Below are 20,273 nucleotides of genomic sequence, written 5' to 3'. Positions count from 1 at the left end.
CAATATATGATCTTTTTTATTCTTACAAAGCATAAAATTACAAAGAGAACTCTTTATGGGAGATCAACGGCTATTATTATTATAAAATTAATTAACCCCTTTACATTATCAAAGACTATTATAACACAACATATCAAACTATCCTAGCTTTTATGCATACTACATAGGCATCAGAAATAGTTGTTTTATTTATGTCCCTCTCAAATATAATTGTTCTCTTATTCCCAAATGAAGAGATAGCTAGTAAGTCCATTCCTTTGGAAGAAATATCCTTTGAGAACATTGCTTCTGAGATATAAAACTACATTGCTTAGAACCATCTTTCTGATCATTTTTCTTTTCTGTTGACTTACTAGTGTGCCCTTCACCACGTCTTGGTTTGTATTTTTGAACTGCAACCAAATGAAAGGACATGTCAATTACCTTTATAGACACAATGATCCATTTTTTGAAATTCTAACTAAATGAATATGTGAAATCAATGTAAATTAAATAAGAATTAAAACATGATCGAGACCTTGCTGGGGTGATATCTGCACACCCAATGCATGCACATTAATATTTAGAGCTTGAACAACTCGGGCGGGAAGGAGGACAGGTGCACAAGCTGCAAAACAAATATAACTCTTTATTAAACAAAGATTTCATTATATAACTTCTTAAAATCGCGAAAATATTGCATTGGAATGTGAAAAAATTGGCTTTTTCCATGCAAGAATTAACTTCCATTTCAAAGTGATCAAGCAACATATATCAACCTGGCTTTTTTCGTGGTTGGAACTTCGTGTCTGCTCTTTGAGGTAAAAATACGCCTGTACCGCATGATCCATGACTTGATTCTAAAAATATTGCTCGCATTCCGTTTCCAATGCCACGGTTCGTAAGTTTTGGCTTTTGGTACAAAGATCCTGACATGGATTTTGAGTACTGCACAAGACATTTTGATAAAATTAATATTAAGAAAAAGTGTATGAAAATAAAATTGTAAATAGGAGGTATTGAAATACATTCATCCGATAAAACAGTACCTGTGATTGTGATTCTCCAAATGATTTGTGATGCAATTTTTGTTGGGTTAGAACCTTTTGGTGTTGGTTTTTCATACATACCTAAAGAAAGGAAATTATATATATAGAAAGTATAAGATAAAATAAAAGCCTAATGGCTAATACATTTGATGAATTAATCTAGAAATTAATGCTTACCTCGTCCAGAACATAAGAGGGTAACCAAAGCATTCCTTCTTCAAAACCAACTTCACAATCATCATGAACAATGGTAGCAGTGGCCATGGTTGATAGTTGTTGATTGTTGTTTTGTACTTTGTTGTTCTTTCAAGTGTTGAAAACAGTTGGTATCTTATTCTGTAACGGTAGAGACAAGCTTTTAAAGCTCCAATAAAGTGTAATATTTGGTACTCTACTAGTGTTGTAGTTGTATACAATATAAAATAAAATAGAAGAAATTAACTTTGGTGGGTATGGTTGAAGGATATGAAGGAGTATGTGGGTTGGGTAAACCCCTATTTCTCTACTTCTTGGATTGTCTTGCAATTATTTATTAAGAAAATGTTTGTATTGTTGATTTGTTCCTAACCTTGTTATGTGTCTTTTGGTCACACTATTTCCTCTGACTTTCTTTAATATATATTTTTGGAAAGTCAACAGCTTGTTATTTAGGTGATCGGTTTTAAAATATGTAGCTTATCATCCCAACTTGTCAAAAGGAGAAAAGTGCAGAAAAGGATGCAATAATCTAAGGGGTAAAATATAAAAGATGTGTATGATTGTTATCTAGGTCTTATATTGTGTACCAATAAGTGGAAGCTCGTTACAAGTAATATTTTCTAACCCACCACACCAAATCCTCTCATCATCTTTGAAATAATTGCATGAAACGATTGCTGTCTAAGCTTCATTAATAATAATAACTAACATGGCTGAGCTTCTTCCTTGCTTTCTTTTTTCTTTTTAATTTTATATATTTATGTTTCCTTCTTTCCTTTTGTTTAAGGATTAAATTTTCTAACCAATGAACATTGGTTGATTTGGTAAAAGAGTTGATTCATCCGCAAGATCGTAGATTCAACTTACGTTATTGATGTGAGAACTTGTTCATTAGATGATATGTAAATACCTCTTTAAACGTTCTTTGAACCTTGAGATCTATCATGACTTTAATTAGCCCAACTCACCTAAATTTTATTCTTATAAAAAAATGATTAAAATTCTGTTCATTAAAAAATAATAATAAATTCTTTTTAATTATAACAAAAAAAACTTTTGATTTTTATATGCTTCATACACACGTCTCATTTGGTAGAAATATAAAATACCATTATATATCAAACACAAGCTCTCATTCTTAAATTCTATGAAACGTCATATTCTTATTTTCAAGAAATCACTTGTCATGTTGTCATCGTTAGACTATATTAGCCGTAAAAAAGAATACATTTTATTATACTAGTACTAGTTACACATATTTAGAGTTTCATATCAAATCAAATCAAATAAATATTAATTTATTCTTAATTATTTATTCAAACATAGAAAATATTTCTTTTCTTGATTTCTTCAATCAACTGGTTATCTACATGTCATGGAATATACACATTAGTGTATAATATTTTGATTAGATGGATCAAATAAATTAAGTAGGGAATACCGCTAATCGTGGTCGCCAAGAGAAGGGGTACGAAATCCTTCAGACAAATTATTCACAAGACATGTAAAGAATCATGTCTTGTTTTTGCACTGAAAAGATTTATAAAGCGTTATGTTAAGAACTGGAAATAAGTGTCTGGGAGAACTACAAGTTCACTACTCCTTTTCTGGCAGTGCTCGAGTTCTCGTTTTGCCAAGCTGCTTGTCATAAAAAACATTAACATTATGAATCAAATCCACCACAGCCACTGCAATGAATTTTAGAATTTTGTAAAAGAAGTTTCTCAGTTGATCAAATAGACCTACTTCTATCTACTATCTAGTTATCAACTAGATGGCACAAGGATCCTATCATATGATGGTGTCACCTGGATGATGCTCAAGAAGAAATTAAAAGTTGGTTGTTCTAGACCTATTATGTTTCTACATTTGATTCCTTAACCAGTGCCCCGGGGGCATTGGTTAACATTTCCCAAATAAAAAACCCTATGATGAGATTAAATTCCAAAAACATCCAAACAAATAAGTAGATTATAACCAATAAAAAACTATTTGTAGCATAAGTCTTCAATTATAAAGAGGTTGCTTAATTATTTCACAGGAGGAACTGAAATCTTAGGCTGCATCATCTTCATGTTGACACCGAATTAAATATCATGGCCAACAAAGTAAACCTCAGGTCCTCAACCATCACATGGATAAGATATAGGTGATTCAATATGTCATTTGAACCTATATTTTCAATGAGGAAGGCCAAATTTGGTTTACTTCAATCTCCTTTAGTTGCAGAACATAGATCAAGTTTGCTGTTCTGACTCTCTACAAAGGTCAATTCTCTAAATGTAATTGGCTTTGGTGGATATTATTTCTTTCATTGCGGCAATCTTGCAAAGCTTGGAATACTTCATCTGGAGTACCCTTTATGCTCCATTTCATGCATTTTATTTGTTGAGTAAATGTAAGAAATCTAAATGGAAACGGACGGAGACATGTGTCAAGTAAGTAAATAACCTTTGTTCGACAACACTTCACTTTTCACATTGCAATCCATCAAAAGTTGATAAACTTGAAAAGCCTCACAAACTACGAACATAAAAAATTAGAGTATCGAATATTTGACTAATAAGAAAAAACAAACATGATAACACAACCAAACAAACAACCAAGTACCTTCAGATCTCGAGCTATCAAATAAGACTCGGAAAAGGTGAGCATTATCAATTTTACCAATGGAAATTTGTCTATTCATTCACAAAAACAAGTGGGTCACACGGTGTTTTAAAACGATTAATTGAAGGTAAAACACTAAAACTTAGATAGATCGTCTAGTTATGTTGAGCAGAATTGACTTACAGTCAACTCCTTGACACAAAAATACAATGTCAAGAACAAAAGGAAAATAAATAAAAAGAAACTCACAAGGGTTAATGATGGCAACGACTATGAACTTGTTGTACGTTGGGGGAGAACTTGGCGAAGGAGTACAATATAAGGGTCTTCAAAAGAGTACCAACAATCCTATCCCAAATCTTACAAGAGTCGCCATCATGGCTACCAGAACAGATGAGGGAATTATTGTGATTAAAGTAGACAGCACTGCAAATTTGAATTTGTCAATTCTTCTTGGCAAAGGTTCCTCAACAGTTGAATCCAGCCTAACTGCTGAAATAACTATAATGATTCTTCAACATTAACTGATGAATTGTATGGTTTTGGTAGAACGGCTTACCACACAGCTAGGCAAACCAATGTGCATCGGATCTATCATTGTTCCATGCACCTCGTGATGGACAGGTTCTTCTTTCTGAGTGAATACCATTCACACTGTGACTATGACGTCTGAGTGAAATGAACTTTGCAAATCTCTCATCATAAGTATTAGGTAAAAGACTTGAAATGTCTAATTTATTATCCTTATCAAATGGATTTAAAAGACTTGAAAGTCTCAAAGATGTAAGACTTTTATCCTCCCTCACTCTTAATAGCACCGCACATCTAAGCTCGAGATTTAAGTCAACAAAATCCTGCCATAAACGGATTGGGTGGTCATGCAAGTAATTACAGCAATGCTGGTTCTCTTAAAAAAATGTAGTTACAAAAGAAAATGAACTGGAAAGTGGAAAATCATATGTTGAAAATGGATTGGGAAATGCATTTCCTCTTTTGGGTGTTTGAGAATCAACATAAACTAGAAACTGAAGCAGTTCACATAAATTTCTGAAGCTTCTTGATAAGTACCAAGGTCAGCAGTGGCTTGTCTACAAGTCAATCGAACCCGAGCAATGAAAGTGTGTATTTGTGACAAGTTGGACTATAGCCCCTCAATGTACCAATTCTGGAAGGAAAAAAAAATATCATAACAAGCCAGCAGCATGTCATCATGAATAGATTGAACTATAGAACCTGGGAGTTCAACTGATCTGCCTCTAAAATCAAGGTTCGATGCTTGATTTCAAAACTGGCATCATTGCATGTTTGCATTACACTCACAAACACTATCAATCCAATTACTATATTCATAAATGGTATGGATTCTACAAAAGATTGCAGCCAAAAAACACTTGAGCCTCCCATTTTATCTCAAGACTGCTTTAATGTGTGCGCTTAGGAGAGAATCCCTGAAACGTCGCTCACACACATTTTACTTGTAAGATCCAAAAGCCGGTGTGTCTCTTTATCCAACTGAACGTTGTCCTTTTTCATCCTCTCAGCAACAACGAGAGGCATTTTACCAGCTGCTGCATAAGTTTTCAGAAATAGGTTATATATATTTGTATTCACATGTCCAGCATTCCGAAGGATAACCAACAATTGTTCTGCTCCTTCAATATGAGCTTGCTCCTGGATGACTGTGAATGCTTCTTGCACTAACCTGGGATCAGGAATCCATTGTTTCACACTAGAAATAGCTTTCCCAAAATAGTGCAGAAATTTTTTTACATCCTTCTTTTTCAAATACCCCCGAGTAAGTAGCTCCCATGAAGAGTAAGAAAGACAGACACCCTTTTCCACTAACTGATTACAAAAAATTTCAGCCATTTCCATCTGACCTTGGTCAACATATGAAGTAAGAAGTAAATTTGAAACTCTGACATCATTGGTACCAGAAACAGATTCCCACTCTTTATAAAGATTCTCAACTCCGGCAAAGTCGCCAAGCTTCACAAGTGATGATATCATACAAACATACTCATCATCGCTCATTTTGCAAAAGCAAGCCTTCATTTTTCCCCATATCCGATTAACTTCATCCACATTCCCCATGTTTGCATGCAAACTCAGGAGAGAGGAATAAGCAACTCGAGTTTCTCGTGAGGTTCTCTTCTCCATCTCTTTCAAAGTAGATGCTGCCTTTTCAAGACAGTCATCCACACTAGCATTCCTTATGTACAAATTGGTAAGTGTACTATATGTTACCCAGTCCGGGTCCACTTTTGCCTTCTTTAACTGAAGCAGTACTCTTTCTGCAGTTTCAACGTCATTTTCCGAGGCACAAGCAGTTAACAATAAATTGAAGGTGACAACATCCGGAGAAGTGTTCACCTTTAGTTCCTCAAAAAGTTTAGGAACCTTTTCTAGCTTCCCATTCGAGATGTAGAGAGACATCATGCGATTATAAGGAACAGGACTTCGCAAGAAACCGCATTCTGACATTTTCGACATAAGGGCCTCAGCTTTGTTGGTCAAATTATTTTGGACGTAGGCATGGAGAAGGGCGGTGCAAGTTGGTTGGCCTCTCATTTTATCAGGTAGATCCTCAAAGAATTTTTCAGCACTGTTTAAACCACGGACTTTGGTTATCAAGTCCAATTGAACAGCATAATCTCCTTCCACTAGCTTGATATCATTTTGTAATTTCATCCATTCACACACCTGCATTTGCAATAACAACATTAAAAACTCCAATCAAATCACTCCATCCAAAAGTACATGACAATTTCTAATTTTCCCATAAGCATTATTTTTAAAAATTAGATCCAATTCTTAGTGTGTATTTGGCTCTAATTTTCCCATAATCAATTTTAAGTCTTTAGAATCACTTTTGACTCGACTCTTCCAAAAGTGAATCAAAACATGCACTTAGGCTATGTTTGATTCCACGTTTGGAGCAGTCAAAGTTAATTCTGGACGTGTAAAATTGATTTTGACATGTTTGGTTGCTCTCAAGTAGAATTGATTTTCCTACAAAATTGATTCTAACTTGAAGCTAGGATTTCGAGCTTTTGATTAAAAGTGATTTTTACACTGAAATTTATTGTTCAACTCACTTCTACGTGTTCAAACATAAACCACCATAGTACGATTCATTTTTAAGTAAACTTAATTATACAGAATCAATTTCATTCTAATAAACAATTTTCACAGCATAATGAATCAAATTCGAATTAATAATCAAGACCTCGCTATATGAAGAAAATATTAGTTGTATGCAATGCATAGATGAAAATGCGAAAACGCGCGTGGAGAGAACGAACCTCGAGCGCGTGTTTATAGCGCTTATTCTTGCGAAGCTCACGAATCATGCGATTGAGCTGGTACTTACGGGGGAGAGTGTGACCTTCTTCCTTCCATTTATTGATAGCGATGACTGCGCTGCGTTTTGGATAGACGAGGCTCAGAAGCCTACGTCCCAGTGTATCGCCACCGCTGCTGGAGCTGGCGGCGGTGACGCCTCTTCGTGCTGGCTCTGTAGAGAGGTGGCGAGCGGTGGTGGCGAGATAGCTTCCGACGGAACGCAACGACATTTCGGTTTTGGTGAAGTGTCAAGTGAACTGCGTGACAAGCGTTTCGTGCAAAAATAAAAAATGAGAAATGTCTTATATTCATTTTCATTTTTTTTTTTTAAGAATTCATTTTCATTTTTTGATTATGCATTATTTTCATATAAAAAATAAATAGTTTTTTTATATTAAAATATTTCTTAATACGTTTTTTAACAATAATCATTTAATATACTTACTTATTATTATATCAATTTTTACAAATACTTATCATCATATTAGTAAAAGAGTTGTCCGTGTGAACATAGTTCAACTTCAATTGGTAGGGGTTGGGTTCGAACTTCGGACATCTCAAGTATTCACCTTTAAGATTAAATAATTGTTTTAACGTCAAAAATTATTTTGACTAATGAAGTGCACAATCAATGACTACTTTGAAATTTTTATACATTAATGAACTATTGTGCGAAGTCGTAAAACATTCAGAGATTAAAATGATTATTATACAGAGAAATTATATTTGTACACGTGACAATTTTTGAACAATTTTTTCTCATATTTCTTGGGTTCTTACTCAGTTACTCTCTATTCCTTTTTCTCTCTATTATTTTTGACTAATAAGAACAAAAGAAAATAAAGTTGTCTCAAATGTTGTACAAATATTAATACTCTTGCAAAATGTAGTAACACTTATTTGATTAGAAATATAATTGATATTTGAGTTTTTCTATTCACACCCTATATATTTCTGGTTACATCCAGTTTTTTTTAAAAAAAATTTGATAATACCAAAATTGTCCTTTTATATAAAAAAAAAATTAAAATATTGATTTCATTCATTGTCACACTAAAATTTCACTCTCTTTCATCCACCAACGATCAAACAATCCTGATGTTCAATTAATCTCTATGGAAGATTAAAGAGTGAATCAAAACATCTTTCATTCATACTCGATTGCATATAAATAAGTGAATTTTTTCTTCTTTTTCAATAACGCTGGTTTCAATTTTGTTCTTCTTGTTCAACTGTACTGTACGACAGTTTCAGTTTTACATTGTTGAGGTTAACTTAAATTTAGTTTAAGTAGGTTCATGTAAACTTAGTTTACATAACCTACTTAAACTAAGTTTACATGCACATACTTAAACTGATATAACGTATAATCATTAAACAAGGTTGAACTTTTAGATGTACACTTAAACTCAGTTTACATGACCTACTTAAACTGAGTTTAAGTATGTATACTTAAACTAAGTTTACATGAGCTACTTAAATTAAGTTTACATGATCTACTGAGTTTAAGTATGTACACTTAAACTCAGTTTACATGACCTACTTAAAATAAGTTTACATGTACATACTTAAACTGAGATTACGTAGAATCATGGAACAATGTTGAACTTTTAAATGTACACTTAAACTCGGTTACATTAACTACTTAAACTGAGTTTTAAGTACGTACACTTAAACTTAGTTTACATGACCTACTGAAACTAAGTTTACATGACCTACTTAAACTGAAGAGGAATTTTAGGGTGTAACCAAGAAAAAAGGAAGATGCCTTTTGAAAATTAAATTTTATGGAAGGATAATTCTGTCATTTTGGGGTGCAATCAGGATTAAACAGGGTGTAATTAGAAAAACTCTTGATATTTGTCTCCGTCAACTTAGCTCAATTGGTGAGGACAAATGGACAATGTATCATTTATTCACCTTGAAAAAAATGAATTTCTATTGAAGAACTATTATACAGAGAAATGATATCTGTACACGTGACAACTTTTGAACAGTTTTTTTCTCACCAAGGACGATTTTGATTGGAATTGAAATAAACATTGTCTTCTTCAAGACCATTGTATAACGGCTCTTTCTTCCCCAATTCTATAAACTTCAAACCCTAATTTTTCAATCTCCCATTCACGATCAGAATTCCCCAAAATTTATTCCATAAAACTTGTTAAAATTGAATCTGAAATGATGGGCGGCGGTGGTATGAACAAAATCAATGGAGAAGAAAGGCAAGATTGATGGATAAGGTTAAGGAAAGTGGCAATGAAGAGTTTTGGAAGGAAATGTTGATGGACAAAGTTGATTGTTTAGTAAGTGAGTTTAGATTGATCAAGTATTTGATATGAATAATATGGTTGTTTGAATTTTTTAACATATTATATTAGGCATGTGTAGAGGGTGAAGATGAATGTGTTCCGATTGTGATATTATTGAAATATCAAATCTATCCCATAATTATTGTGAAAAACATCAAATCTATTCATGTATTATGTGCAAAACTATCAAAGAAATCCCTTGAATAATATATTTAGCTATCAATTTGATCCTTTGTGTATATATGTCTAGAATCATAAAATAAGTTGTTAAAATTCACTAACTTCATGGTTTGTTATCTCCATGTATATAACTACATATATTATTGCAATCTCTAGTTGATTTTTCAAATAACATTTATCATCACAATTTATCTTTGAAAATGACCCTATCATTTAATTAAAAGTGAAGAGTGATAAGATTATTTATGAATTAGATTGGTGACCCGTGCGTTGCACGCGTCTTATTAGCCGAAATATTGTTGCTAAGAAATATATTGATTTTTGAGGTATTGGGTATGTTTCTATATTTACTGTTTATCAAGATTCATTTGGTGGTGTTAAGAGGGTTTTGGTCGATGAAGACAAGATTTTGAGAAGATTTAGGATTCATAGAGGTTGAATGAAATGAGAAAATGACAAGGGTAAAAGGGAAAAAATAAAAAGTGAAAAATGAAACGTTTTCTTTCAATTCGGTCCTTGTACACGTGAACTATACAACTCATCAGTCAGCATCACATGCCATTCTCCCTAGCAACAAGATTTGACGGAGGGATCTGACGTTTGTAAAATTCAGAGATCTATAAGCTATTTCAAAAAATTCAAGGATAAAATTGATCGGTTTATACAAATTCATGGACAGATTAACCCATTCACTAAATATTCAATAGTGTCTCAAATTGAAATACTAGGAACTATGAGAAAGAAAAAAGAAAAGGAAATGCATTAGTGATTAAACTCTTTCTAATTTTTTTTCTTTGAACAAATTCTAGTTATATTTTTCCTTTTAAAGATTGGTTCATTGGATAAATACAAAGAATTATTTCTTGTTGACTAATGTTTTTCTAGTTTTATGTTGGACTTCTAGAATTAAATTCTAACATAAAATCTAACGATACATTCTTCATACAATCAATATCCATGTCCCTCGCACGCATGTCCATTTCTAGATACGCATATAAAACAAAACCACAATCATCATCATCATAGAATCAAAATCACACAAAACCCTTCTTCTCTCGTTTTCTCAATTCCAATTCCAATGGCGAATAACTGCAACACCACAATTCTCAAGGAAGTTAGAATCGTCATTGTTGGTGACAAATCCGCCGGCAAAACCACCCTCATTTCCGCCATGGCTTCTGATTCTTTCCCCGCCACCGTTCCTCCATTGCTTCGTCCCACTCACTTGCCTTCCAATTCATTCACTGATTCTGTTCCTCTCATCCTCATTGACACTCCTTCAAGGTCCATCATCATTACCTCATGAAAAAGATAATTAAATTTAAATTAAAAACTTTTTCTTACTATTGGTTAATACTTAATTTGTTACTCAAATACAAACCCTAGTTTTTTTTCTTAATTTAAAATGTGTATATGAATTGTGGTTTGTTTTTGTCTTGCTGGTATAACCTAGTAGTTTAACTGTGATGATACTTTTTGTGTTTATTTGAGTATGTGTTCAATTCTGGGCCGATAGTAAAAAAAATGTGGTTTGATTTTGTTTATAGTGTGGGAGAACAAGGCAAGGTTGTTGAAGAATTGAAGCGTGCTGATTCGGTGATTGTAACTTATGCTTGTGATAATACAATGAGTTTTGAGCGTGTGAGTACTCACTGGCTGCCTCAACTGCAGAAGCTTGAGGTTGGTGATTGGTTTTGCTTCTTTTGCTGTCATTTTCAATACGGGTGGGAGATTATGTAGAAAATGAAGTTTCCTTTTTTTTTTTTAACTGGGGTTGAGGGAAATCATTGTTAGTGAAAGTGGCACTGATTACCATTTTACAACCATTCTGAGTGGATTTGAATACTTTGATCACTGAGCTGATCACTCATGGACGAGAAAAATGAGAGGTGGTATAGTAATAATATTTTTGTATTTTTCATGATATATACAGGTGAAGGCACCTGTGCTTGTGGTTGGTTGTAAGCTTGATCTTCGCGATGAAAGTAGGCAAGTTAGCTTAGAGAGTCTTACCACAGGTATCATGAACCAGTTCAGAGAAGTTGTTACTTGTATTGAGTGCTCTGCAGCTACACTTTATCAGGTATACTGTTTTGTCTCATTTTTCTTACTTGTTCACGCTAATCTATCATTTACCCTTCAAATTAAGTTTAAATTGTTATTGTTAGCTAAGTGCTGAATTAGTAAACAACATCAAAATTTAAGGGTAGTTTGTTTTCTTTAAGGTCCTTATCTTTTTACTTTAGTTTTGGATGTACTGACAGAACACATCCAAGAGTTAGCACCGAGATGTATGCTTTTTGCAAATGATGTAATCTTGCTTGGTGAGTCGAGGGAGGAGTTAAATGGGAGGCTAGAGACCTGGAGGCAAGCCTCAGAAGCGTATGGTTTCCGCCTGAGTAGAAGCAAGACGGAGTATATGGAATGTAACTTCAGCAAAAGGAGAAGTGGGTCTACCTTGGAGGTGAAAGTTGGAGATCATATCATACCCCAAGTTGCACAATTTAAATATCTTGGGTCCATAGTACAAAATGACGGAGAAATAGAGGCAAATGTAAATCATCGTATTCAAGCTGGGTGGTTGAAATGGAGAAGAGCCTCAGGTGTTCTATGCGATAAGAAAGTACCACTTAAGCTGAAAGGAAAGTTCTATCAGACAACAGTCAGACCGACAATGTTGTATGGTACAGAGTGTTGGGCGGTTAAGAGTCAACACGAGAGTAAAGTATGTGTAGCGGAGATGAGGATGTTGCGCTGGATGAGTGGTAAGACTAGACAGGGTAGGATTAGGAATGACACCATTAGAGAGAGAGTGGGGGTAGCACCTATAGTAGAAAAGTTGGTAGAAAATAGGCTTAGATGGTTTGGACATGCAGAGAGGAGACCCGTAGATGCCGTTGTAAGAAGAGTAGATCAAATGGAGGAGAGTCAGGTTAAAAGAGGTAGAGGAAGACCTAAGAAAACCATTAGAAAAGATTTAGAGGTCAATGAGTTGGATTCAAATATGGTTTTTGATAGAACACTACGGCAGTCATTTGATCCATGTAGCCGACCCCACTTAGTGGGAAAAGGCTTAGTTTTTGTTGTTGTAAGGTCACTCAAATCAATCCTGTGGTTTGCTTACAGCGCCCTTTGTTGCAATAGTCCTAAAATTTCTGCATGTTTGCAGTGGTATAGTTTATTTGTTTTAGCCTTTAAGGTATGTGAGGAGGTTTAAAATTGTGGTTGCAGTTTCGTTGAGATCTTTGATGTTGTGGAAAATTATGATCAAATAGGCTGCAATTGCAATCGCAATGCGGTCGCAGAGACATTAAAACCTTTGGATCGTCTTTTTAAAACCTTGATAAGGATATCTTCGTGATGATATTAGAGTTAATATTTGTTTCTTTAGTTTGTAAATCCCATATGCAGTATATATAATCATTAATTTTGGTTATTTATAGGTTCCCGAAGTTTTTTATTTTGCACAAAAAGCGGCACTTCATCCGGTGGATCCTTTGTTCGATTATGATACAAATGCTTTAACAGATCGGTGTGTAAGGGCACTGAGAAGAATATTTAATCTTTTTGATTACAACATGGATGGCACCCTCACTGATCATGAAGTAAACGAGTTTCAGGTTTTTGATAGACTTGGTTACCTCCCCCTCACCTTTTGAGTTTCACATGCTTTGAATATTTATTTAGTTTGTTTTATCCCTTTTGTTTATGAAAATTTGCATATTTAACAGATTAGAAGCTTCGGTGCATCATTGCAGCAGCCTGACATAACTCAATTAAAAACAATGGTACTGCGGAATGTTCCTGAAGGAGTCAATTCTCTTGGTCTTACTTTTCCTGGCTTCATTGAAATCCATAATATGTTTCTAAAGAAAGGGCGAACAGAGACATTCTGGGCAGTTCTAAGAAAGTTTGGATATGGTAACGATTTAAAACTGCGGGATGATTTTCTTCCAGTTCCATCAAAGAAGGCTTCTGATCAGGTCATACTTACTTTTTGGTTTTGGCTATTATGAAGCTCCATTTTTGTCTTCCTGTTTGGTTTAGTTGGAAGATTAGAGTACTGGCTTAGTCATTTAATTGTTGTAAGTTTCAGTACTTACGAACCATAGGGAATTTTTTTTCTCTTCCAGCTGAACTAGGAAAACTTAAATGTTAAATATGGGCTGTACTAGTAATGTTGGTAATTAACTACTAATCCTATGTTTTCTCAGTATTAATGATTAAAGATTATGAGAAATCTAGATATTATAGTTGTTCCAGAAAAAGTTGCTTTTGTTTTATGTGTTGCATGATTACTCGTCGTCCAAATTCTAGAAATTTTCTTTTACTTTAGCATTCATTTAGTTTACAAATATGACAGTAGAATTAGTTTACCGCCAGTACTTGACATATTATGCCTTGTTGTCATTGTCTTAGTTTACAAATATGACAGTAGAATTAGTTTACCGCCGGTACTTGACATATTATGCCCTGTTGTCATTGTTTATTTGTTTACTTGAAGAGAGGATCTAAGCATCTGATGGTACTGTTTTATGATGCATGCTGTTCAATCAAATGATAAACTTCATAGAATCGTGAGACATAGTAGAATTAGTTTACCGCCGGTACTTGACATATTATGCCCTGTTGTCATTGTTTATTTGTTTACTTGAAGAGAGGATCTAAGCATCTGACGGTACTGTTTTATGATGCATGCTGTTCAATCAAATGATAAACTTCATAGAATCGTGAGACATAGTATTGCTTTTGGCCATCAAGCCTTGGCAAGTTCCAAAGGTGTTTTACCATTCCTATTTAACTAGCAAATAATATGTAAAACTTTACATTGTTTAAAATCATTTTGCAGAGTGTGGAGCTGAGTGGTGCAGCCATAGAGTTTCTGAAGGGTGTTTTTAGATTGGTAGATACGGATAAGGTATGTAATAATTGTTTTTTGGATTATCTTGAACACTGCTATGCTCTTTGAACATCCCACCTTAGGTGGCTTTATATGTATAATATTGATATACTTGCTGACTTTCTCTCTGGAAAAATGATGCTTTTCTAGGATCAATTACTACGACCTGCAGAAGTTGATAAGCTATTTGATGCTGCTCCAGAAAGGTGAACCTTATCTTCAGTGGACACTGAAAAAAAGTTTTCCCCGAATTCATATCTAATCCATGCCATTAGCTTATCCTTTCTCACAATTGACGGCGTAGTCTAGAATTTGTGAATTGCCTCCACAAGCTTGATATATTGCTTCAGTAGCAAGAGGAGAGCTTTTAGAAAATTTCCAGATTTAAAACCCAATACATATTGAGAGGATCGAAGGTGACAAAAGAATATGCAGACTTAGTTAGGCAGGAGAAAGAGTCTGACCCTACCTTAACGGCACCAAGTTGCCCTTTTAGTGAGGAAGGAGAATAAAAGTAGGTGACCAACAATAGTTATCATTATCAAATATGTTAGGAATTTACTTAACTATAGTAGAGGAAATGGAAAGGAGCAAATATCTTAACTTAATCTCTAGTAGAAGTGGTTTGATAGGGTAGAGGCAGTTCATGTTATGTCTAGTGATACAATTGAGTTCTTAAATAATTGTTGAATTGTTTCTGTTCATGACATCTTGATAATGCTTATATAACTATGATGGGAGCGTATTAGGTTTGGTATTTAGTTCATCAACTTAATTTATGAAGGGTTTATTTTTTCATTTAATCCTGTCCTGTGGGCTTCTAAAATGTAGGTGTCTTTTTTTTATTGATTGTGGTATGTTGTAGCAGTTCGTAGCAAAGTTATTATAACTGCCTGACATCTCTTTTATTTTGGGGGAATGAATCATTTCAGTTACTTGAGAAATCTGAACCTCCAAAAATGTGATGTGCTGCTTACTCGTTTTGGTTGTGACTCCTTGTAACCAATATGTGAGTTTGTGATTATGTGCAAGTGTTTATGTGTGTTTTTGTTTCTTGGCATGTACCATTTCCCTTGATAATTACTGATGTCACAGAAGAGATGTGGCACCATAACTTTTCTAATTAATATGTAACCTAACCATAATCCACTTTTACTACTTTCCTTCTACATCCTAGATGACGGTTAACACTTAGCACAGCTTGAAATATTAGTACTATATTCCTCAAGTTTATTTTAGAGCCAATCAAGTTCCTCTATTAATTGGATGCTTACTAACGCATGTTGAAATAATCCTATAGCAGTCTTGGTTTCTCCACCTGAAGTTGTACATCTCAGATTTTCTACTTTTTTTCATTTTAGTCCGTGGAAGGATGCGCCATATATGGACGCAGCTGAGACAACTGACATGGGTTATATATCTCTGAAGGGATTTCTTTCTCGGGTGATTATCTATTACTTTTTGTTTTATTCTTAAACCTGTCATTGGATAATTTTTTGAATATATTTTATATTTCCTGATTTTATGTATTATTATCTGGTCCATGTCATAGAGATTCGACAAAGTTTTACGTTGGCTGTCGAGGCCTAACACAACCCTCTCCTTTTACCCGGGCTTGAGACCGGCCTTGGCAGGATTAGAGAAACCATCAGAAAGGATTTAGAGGTCAATGAGTTGGATCCAAATCTGGTTTATGATAGAACACTGGCGTCATTTGATCGATGTAGCCGACCCCACTTGGTGGGATAAGGCTTGGTTGTTGTTGTTCTATGTATTATTATTGTTTATATTGTCTACAATGGTTATCTCTTGCTACAATAGTAGACTAGAGAGTGAGGTTGAAGTAGGTTCCATGTGATAATTTATCCAGTTCGGGGAGAAAATTTCTCAGGGATTATGATAATAAGAACCAGGAAAGACACAAGTTTATATCTAAATTTCTCAGGGATTATGAATTTAGCTATTTCTCAGGGATTGTGGAAGGAACACCGATGAGACAAAGGCATGTTGTGTCTTCTCTGGTTCTTATTATCATAATCCCTCAAATTTAGCTATTTCGAGGTAGTTTCTGCATCTAATTTCTTGGAAGAAATATCAAAGGAATTTACTCATTGGTGTTACTTTCATTTAATTTATAGAATTCCAGTTTTTCGGTAATCTGGATAACTATCCATAACTTTACAAGTGTTGTGTCATGGCATCTTTTCCCGTGAAGAAATGATTACTTTGTGGTTTGCTGGTGGGAGTACCTCCCTCCCTTTCATTCAATTATCATTTTCTCTCTTTGCTGCATCTTTTGAATGGGATGGATTACTATTTACTCTAGTAGCATAACTCTGTTTCGTTTGTTCTTGTATTGTAGATAGATTGAAAATGATTTTGTTTTTATTACCATTCATCTCCCTTTACATTCAGTTGGTAATTGAGTTTATTATCAAAATGTTCTTTATGGTGTAGTGGGCTCTTATGACATTACTGGATCCAAGGTATAGCTTGGCCAATTTGATTTGCATCGGATATAGAGATAATCCTTCTGCAGCACTCCGCCTCACCAGTAGAAGATCAGAAGATCGCAAGAACCAAAAAACAGAAAGAAATGTGTTCCAATGCTATGTTTTTGGTTCTAAAACTGCCGGGAAATCTGCTTTGTTGCGTGCATTATTGGGAAGGTGTGCTCCTAAACCAATCCTCATAATCAATGCGCCCGAGCTTGTTTCATTATCTTTTAATTTATCAGCATGTGAAATGTAATAGGCTTATACTGTTTATGTTTGTTTCCTTCAAAGCAATAGTTAATTTACTCTGTCAATTTCACAGGCCTTTCTCAAATGACTATACCCCGACAACTGTTGAGAGGTATGCAGCAAACATCATTGAATTAATAGCGGTAAGGACGAGTTTTATAATGAGAAACTATTATTACCATTTAAATTATTCTGAAAAATGATACTGTCCTCTCCTGTTTCCCCCCCCCCCCCAAATCTAATATACCTTATAGCTGATAACTAATAGTTAAAGTTCTATAGATGTAGTAGATATTAAATTTGTACAAGATGCATTTATATACTAACAATCCTGATGTTTACTACACAGGGAACTAAGAAAACTCTCATACTGCGCGAAATTCCGGAGGATGAAGTATCGAATTTTTTGTCGAATAAGGATTGTTTGGCTGCATGTGATGTAGCTGCATTTGTACACGACAGGTGTGGTGCAAAATTATTTTATGAAGTAATTCTTTGCTAAAGTTTAGCTATAGGAAAGTGGTATTGCATTTTTGTGTCCCTTTAACCACCGCTTTTATTTGTAGTTTGGAAACACAACGAATAACATTTTCTGTATCTGCTTATATTTTTATTGGTTGGGTGGAAACATAAATGACAGATCTTCTAAAACCATTAATGATCCTTTAACATGCCTACCTTACATGTCGAGTTTCCCTGTGAGCTTGTTAATTATTTATTTTGGCTAAAATTTACTGAGTTATTTGCAAATACTTAAACCCTTAAATTAGTTAATCTGACCTATGAATCGTTTTAATTTGGCTTGCGTTTTTATGGTTCCTTTCTGGAAGAGTATGATGCAATGAATTTCATCCCATACAATACTATATACCGAAAACGGAGAAGAGTGCAGGATTTACACCTAAGATCTTTGTTTCTTATTTTCCAGCTCAGATGGATATTCATGGAAAAGATCCATAGATTTGCTTGAGAAGGTTGTTAACCAAGGAGAGCTAACTGGTCACAGATTTCCTAGTCTCCTCATCGCTGCTAAGGATGATTTAACTCCATTCCCAAGGGCAGTACTAGATTCAGTTAAGGTAATGCATTTTCAGCTCATAATAATTTGATTACCATATCGTTTCTTTTAATAATCTAAAATGTCTTCAGCTCATAGTTATACCTCCGAGTTCAGCACTTTATTTCCTATTTTTTCGTTATAATGTAGGTTGCTCAGGAATTGAAAATAGACGCTCCTATTCGCTTGAGTATAAAATCAGATGATTCAAATAACGTGTATAGTAAGATTATCAATGCTGCAGAACACCCTCATTTGAGTATTCCAGAAACTGAGTTTGTGAGGAAAAGAAAGCAACACCAGCAGCTTCTTCACACTTTTATATTTGCCTTAGGTGAGTTTACTTTTTCTACCTCTCATCAGAATTTGATAGCTTGGAACTTACGAAACAAATATGCATAATACCATTTTTCTGTGTTAGACTTTTAAATATCTTTCTTTCCTGAATTCACAGCTGGGGCTGCTATGGCGCTAGCGGGTTTTACAGCTCGTCGTGCACGTGCGAATAGGAATTCTTCTTAGGACATTAGCAACACTTGTAGACTTAATGTCCAATATTTCCCATTTGCAAATTTGTTGATAGATTAGGATCGGTTTTGAAATTAAATAATTTAATCCCAATCTTATTGGTTTTATTGTTTTCTTATCCAATTATAATAATTTTAAATTTAAGTTTGATTTGATTCTTTCCCATAAAAACAAGTTTGATTTGATTCAATTTAATCTAAAGTGTTTGAGTTGGATCAGTTTTATTTATTTACAAAACATTTAATAAACAAGACACTTTTAAAACGATTATCGTCTAGGTTTTGTGCAAGTGATCGGTACGTTGGTACCAAGTTTGATTCCTACTCAAAAGATATTTAAAAATAGGGAAACGTATAATTCAAAATAGTGATGAGACTCACATAAGTTAGAAAGAGAGTTCCTAGCATTTCTCTAGACATTTCTTACATTGGTTCCTTATCGCTACTTTCGTCAACCAATTTGTTTCTCTCCGTCAATAAAATTGACGTGTGACATGGCAGTTATTGGACTAAAATGAAACAAAAAAATAAAATATTTAAGGAACTAAATGTAGAATTTGCTTTACCTTTTTCATCTTCTTCCATCATCTTCATAACACAAACCAAACCAAGAATGAAAAAAAAAAAAATCAAAATTCATCACACGACAACAAAATCAACTAATAGCCATTTTGAAACTAACAGCAGCTAGTATAAAGCAGTGAAATTTGAGTAAAATAAATAAACTACGATAGTAATTTTAATGAATTGAAAACTACAAAAACTTGTCTTCCAGAATTCAACATTGATAACTAATGTACTTGTAAAGATCAACATTCAACAAAGGTGCATTCAAATATGTACCAAAATGTACTGACCAATGCACACGAAATCAAATTCCTTGCAATCAAATTTTAACAGACTTGCGCATTTCATACATCCATAATCGTTGGATCAAGATCGGACGGTTTATATTTTAATATAGTTTTTAATATCTTCAAAATAAAAAAACGTATCAAGCTTGAAATATATATCTTTCAATCTTGATTCAACAACCACGTATACCTGACAAAAATTTGACAAAGGCAACAATGTGAATGTTGTTAAGAACAATGATAAGTGACGACGAGTGACGACACAGCGAGTAAGGATGATGACAGATGATCAGGAAGAGATGTAATATCCAGCCATCCCATATTCAGGCATCTCAACATTCTGACGGGACATAAGTGGAAAACAATAGCAACGCTAGAAACATTCATCATGTTTCGTTTGGTGCAAATAAAAGATGACCTAATAATTGCATCAAACCTACATGCATGTGTCCCTGTGAACTTAGCTCAGTTGATAAGGACAATACATAGTATATGCAAGGTTCAGGGTTCGAACACTG

The 20,273-nt window shown here is 34.2% G+C and overlaps 3 protein-coding genes across 10 annotated transcripts; 1 reads left to right on the top strand and 2 right to left on the bottom strand.

The window, feature by feature from the left end:
- Positions 1-170: 170 nt before the first annotated feature.
- On the bottom strand, positions 171-1,613 carry LOC11429565 (uncharacterized). The gene is made up of 5 exons (XM_003590607.4): positions 1,206-1,613; positions 1,029-1,109; positions 759-927; positions 518-607; positions 171-392 (listed from the first exon to the last, which is right to left on the bottom strand). Exons 1-5 carry the CDS (start codon positions 1,290-1,292, stop codon positions 241-243), a joined length of 579 nt encoding a protein of 192 aa, XP_003590655.1. The 5' UTR covers positions 1,293-1,613; the 3' UTR covers positions 171-240.
- A 1,402-nt stretch (positions 1,614-3,015) lies between these two features.
- LOC11434151 (pentatricopeptide repeat-containing protein At4g02820, mitochondrial) lies at positions 3,016-7,460 on the bottom strand. Of its 7 annotated transcripts, XR_003010667.2 has the most exons (4): positions 7,142-7,460; positions 4,086-6,539; positions 3,837-3,907; positions 3,016-3,749 (listed from the first exon to the last, which is right to left on the bottom strand). XR_003010667.2 is itself a non-coding variant. In XM_003590606.4 (2 exons), exons 1-2 carry the CDS (start codon positions 7,409-7,411, stop codon positions 5,271-5,273), a joined length of 1,539 nt encoding a protein of 512 aa, XP_003590654.2. In that variant the 5' UTR covers positions 7,412-7,460; the 3' UTR covers positions 3,016-5,270. The 7 variants fall into 7 exon arrangements, 1 of the variants encoding a protein (XP_003590654.2); XR_003010665.2 differs by having other exon boundaries at positions 3,837-6,539; XR_003010666.2 differs by having other exon boundaries at positions 3,016-3,907.
- A 3,122-nt stretch (positions 7,461-10,582) lies between these two features.
- Positions 10,583-19,055, top strand: LOC11425064 (mitochondrial Rho GTPase 2). 2 transcript variants are annotated; one of them, XM_003590604.4, is made up of 14 exons: positions 10,586-10,957; positions 11,221-11,353; positions 11,607-11,756; positions 13,117-13,293; positions 13,405-13,656; positions 14,523-14,591; positions 14,724-14,779; positions 15,935-16,016; positions 17,031-17,242; positions 17,391-17,460; positions 17,667-17,779; positions 18,246-18,396; positions 18,525-18,708; positions 18,829-19,055. In XM_003590604.4, the coding sequence occupies exons 1-14, from the start codon at positions 10,752-10,754 to the stop codon at positions 18,894-18,896; spliced, it is 1,923 nt and encodes a 640-aa protein (XP_003590652.1). In that variant the 5' UTR covers positions 10,586-10,751; the 3' UTR covers positions 18,897-19,055. The 2 variants fall into 2 exon arrangements, 1 of the variants encoding a protein (XP_003590652.1); XR_005643227.1 differs by lacking the exon at positions 18,829-19,055 and having other exon boundaries at positions 10,583-10,957; positions 18,251-18,396; positions 18,525-18,667.
- The last annotated feature ends 1,218 nt before the right edge of the window (positions 19,056-20,273 follow it).

This window comes from Medicago truncatula, chromosome 1 (genome assembly GCF_003473485.1).
Source record: "Medicago truncatula cultivar Jemalong A17 chromosome 1, MtrunA17r5.0-ANR, whole genome shotgun sequence".
Lineage (NCBI taxonomy): Eukaryota > Viridiplantae > Streptophyta > Magnoliopsida > Fabales > Fabaceae > Medicago > Medicago truncatula.
This window is presented reverse-complemented; position numbering and strand designations above follow the sequence as displayed.

Coding starts and splice junctions, on each gene's coding strand:
- LOC11425064 (XM_003590604.4), top strand. CDS start 10,752: ATGGCGAATAACTGCAACACCACAATTCTCAAGGAAGTTAGAATCGTC. Junction 10,958..11,220: donor CTCATTGACACTCCTTCAAG/GTCCATCATCAT, acceptor TTTTGTTTATAG/TGTGGGAGAACAAGGCAAGG. Junction 13,657..14,522: donor CAAAGAAGGCTTCTGATCAG/GTCATACTTACT, acceptor ATCATTTTGCAG/AGTGTGGAGCTGAGTGGTGC.
- LOC11429565 (XM_003590607.4), bottom strand. CDS start 1,292: ATGGCCACTGCTACCATTGTTCATGATGATTGTGAAGTTGGTTTTGAA. Junction 1,110..1,205: donor CCTCTTATGTTCTGGACGAG/GTAAGCATTAAT, acceptor TCCTTTCTTTAG/GTATGTATGAAAAACCAACA. Junction 393..517: donor GCAGATATCACCCCAGCAAG/GTCTCGATCATG, acceptor ATTTGGTTGCAG/TTCAAAAATACAAACCAAGA.
- LOC11434151 (XM_003590606.4), bottom strand. CDS start 7,411: ATGTCGTTGCGTTCCGTCGGAAGCTATCTCGCCACCACCGCTCGCCAC. Junction 6,540..7,141: donor GCTATAAACACGCGCTCGAG/GTTCGTTCTCTC, acceptor TTGCAAATGCAG/GTGTGTGAATGGATGAAATT.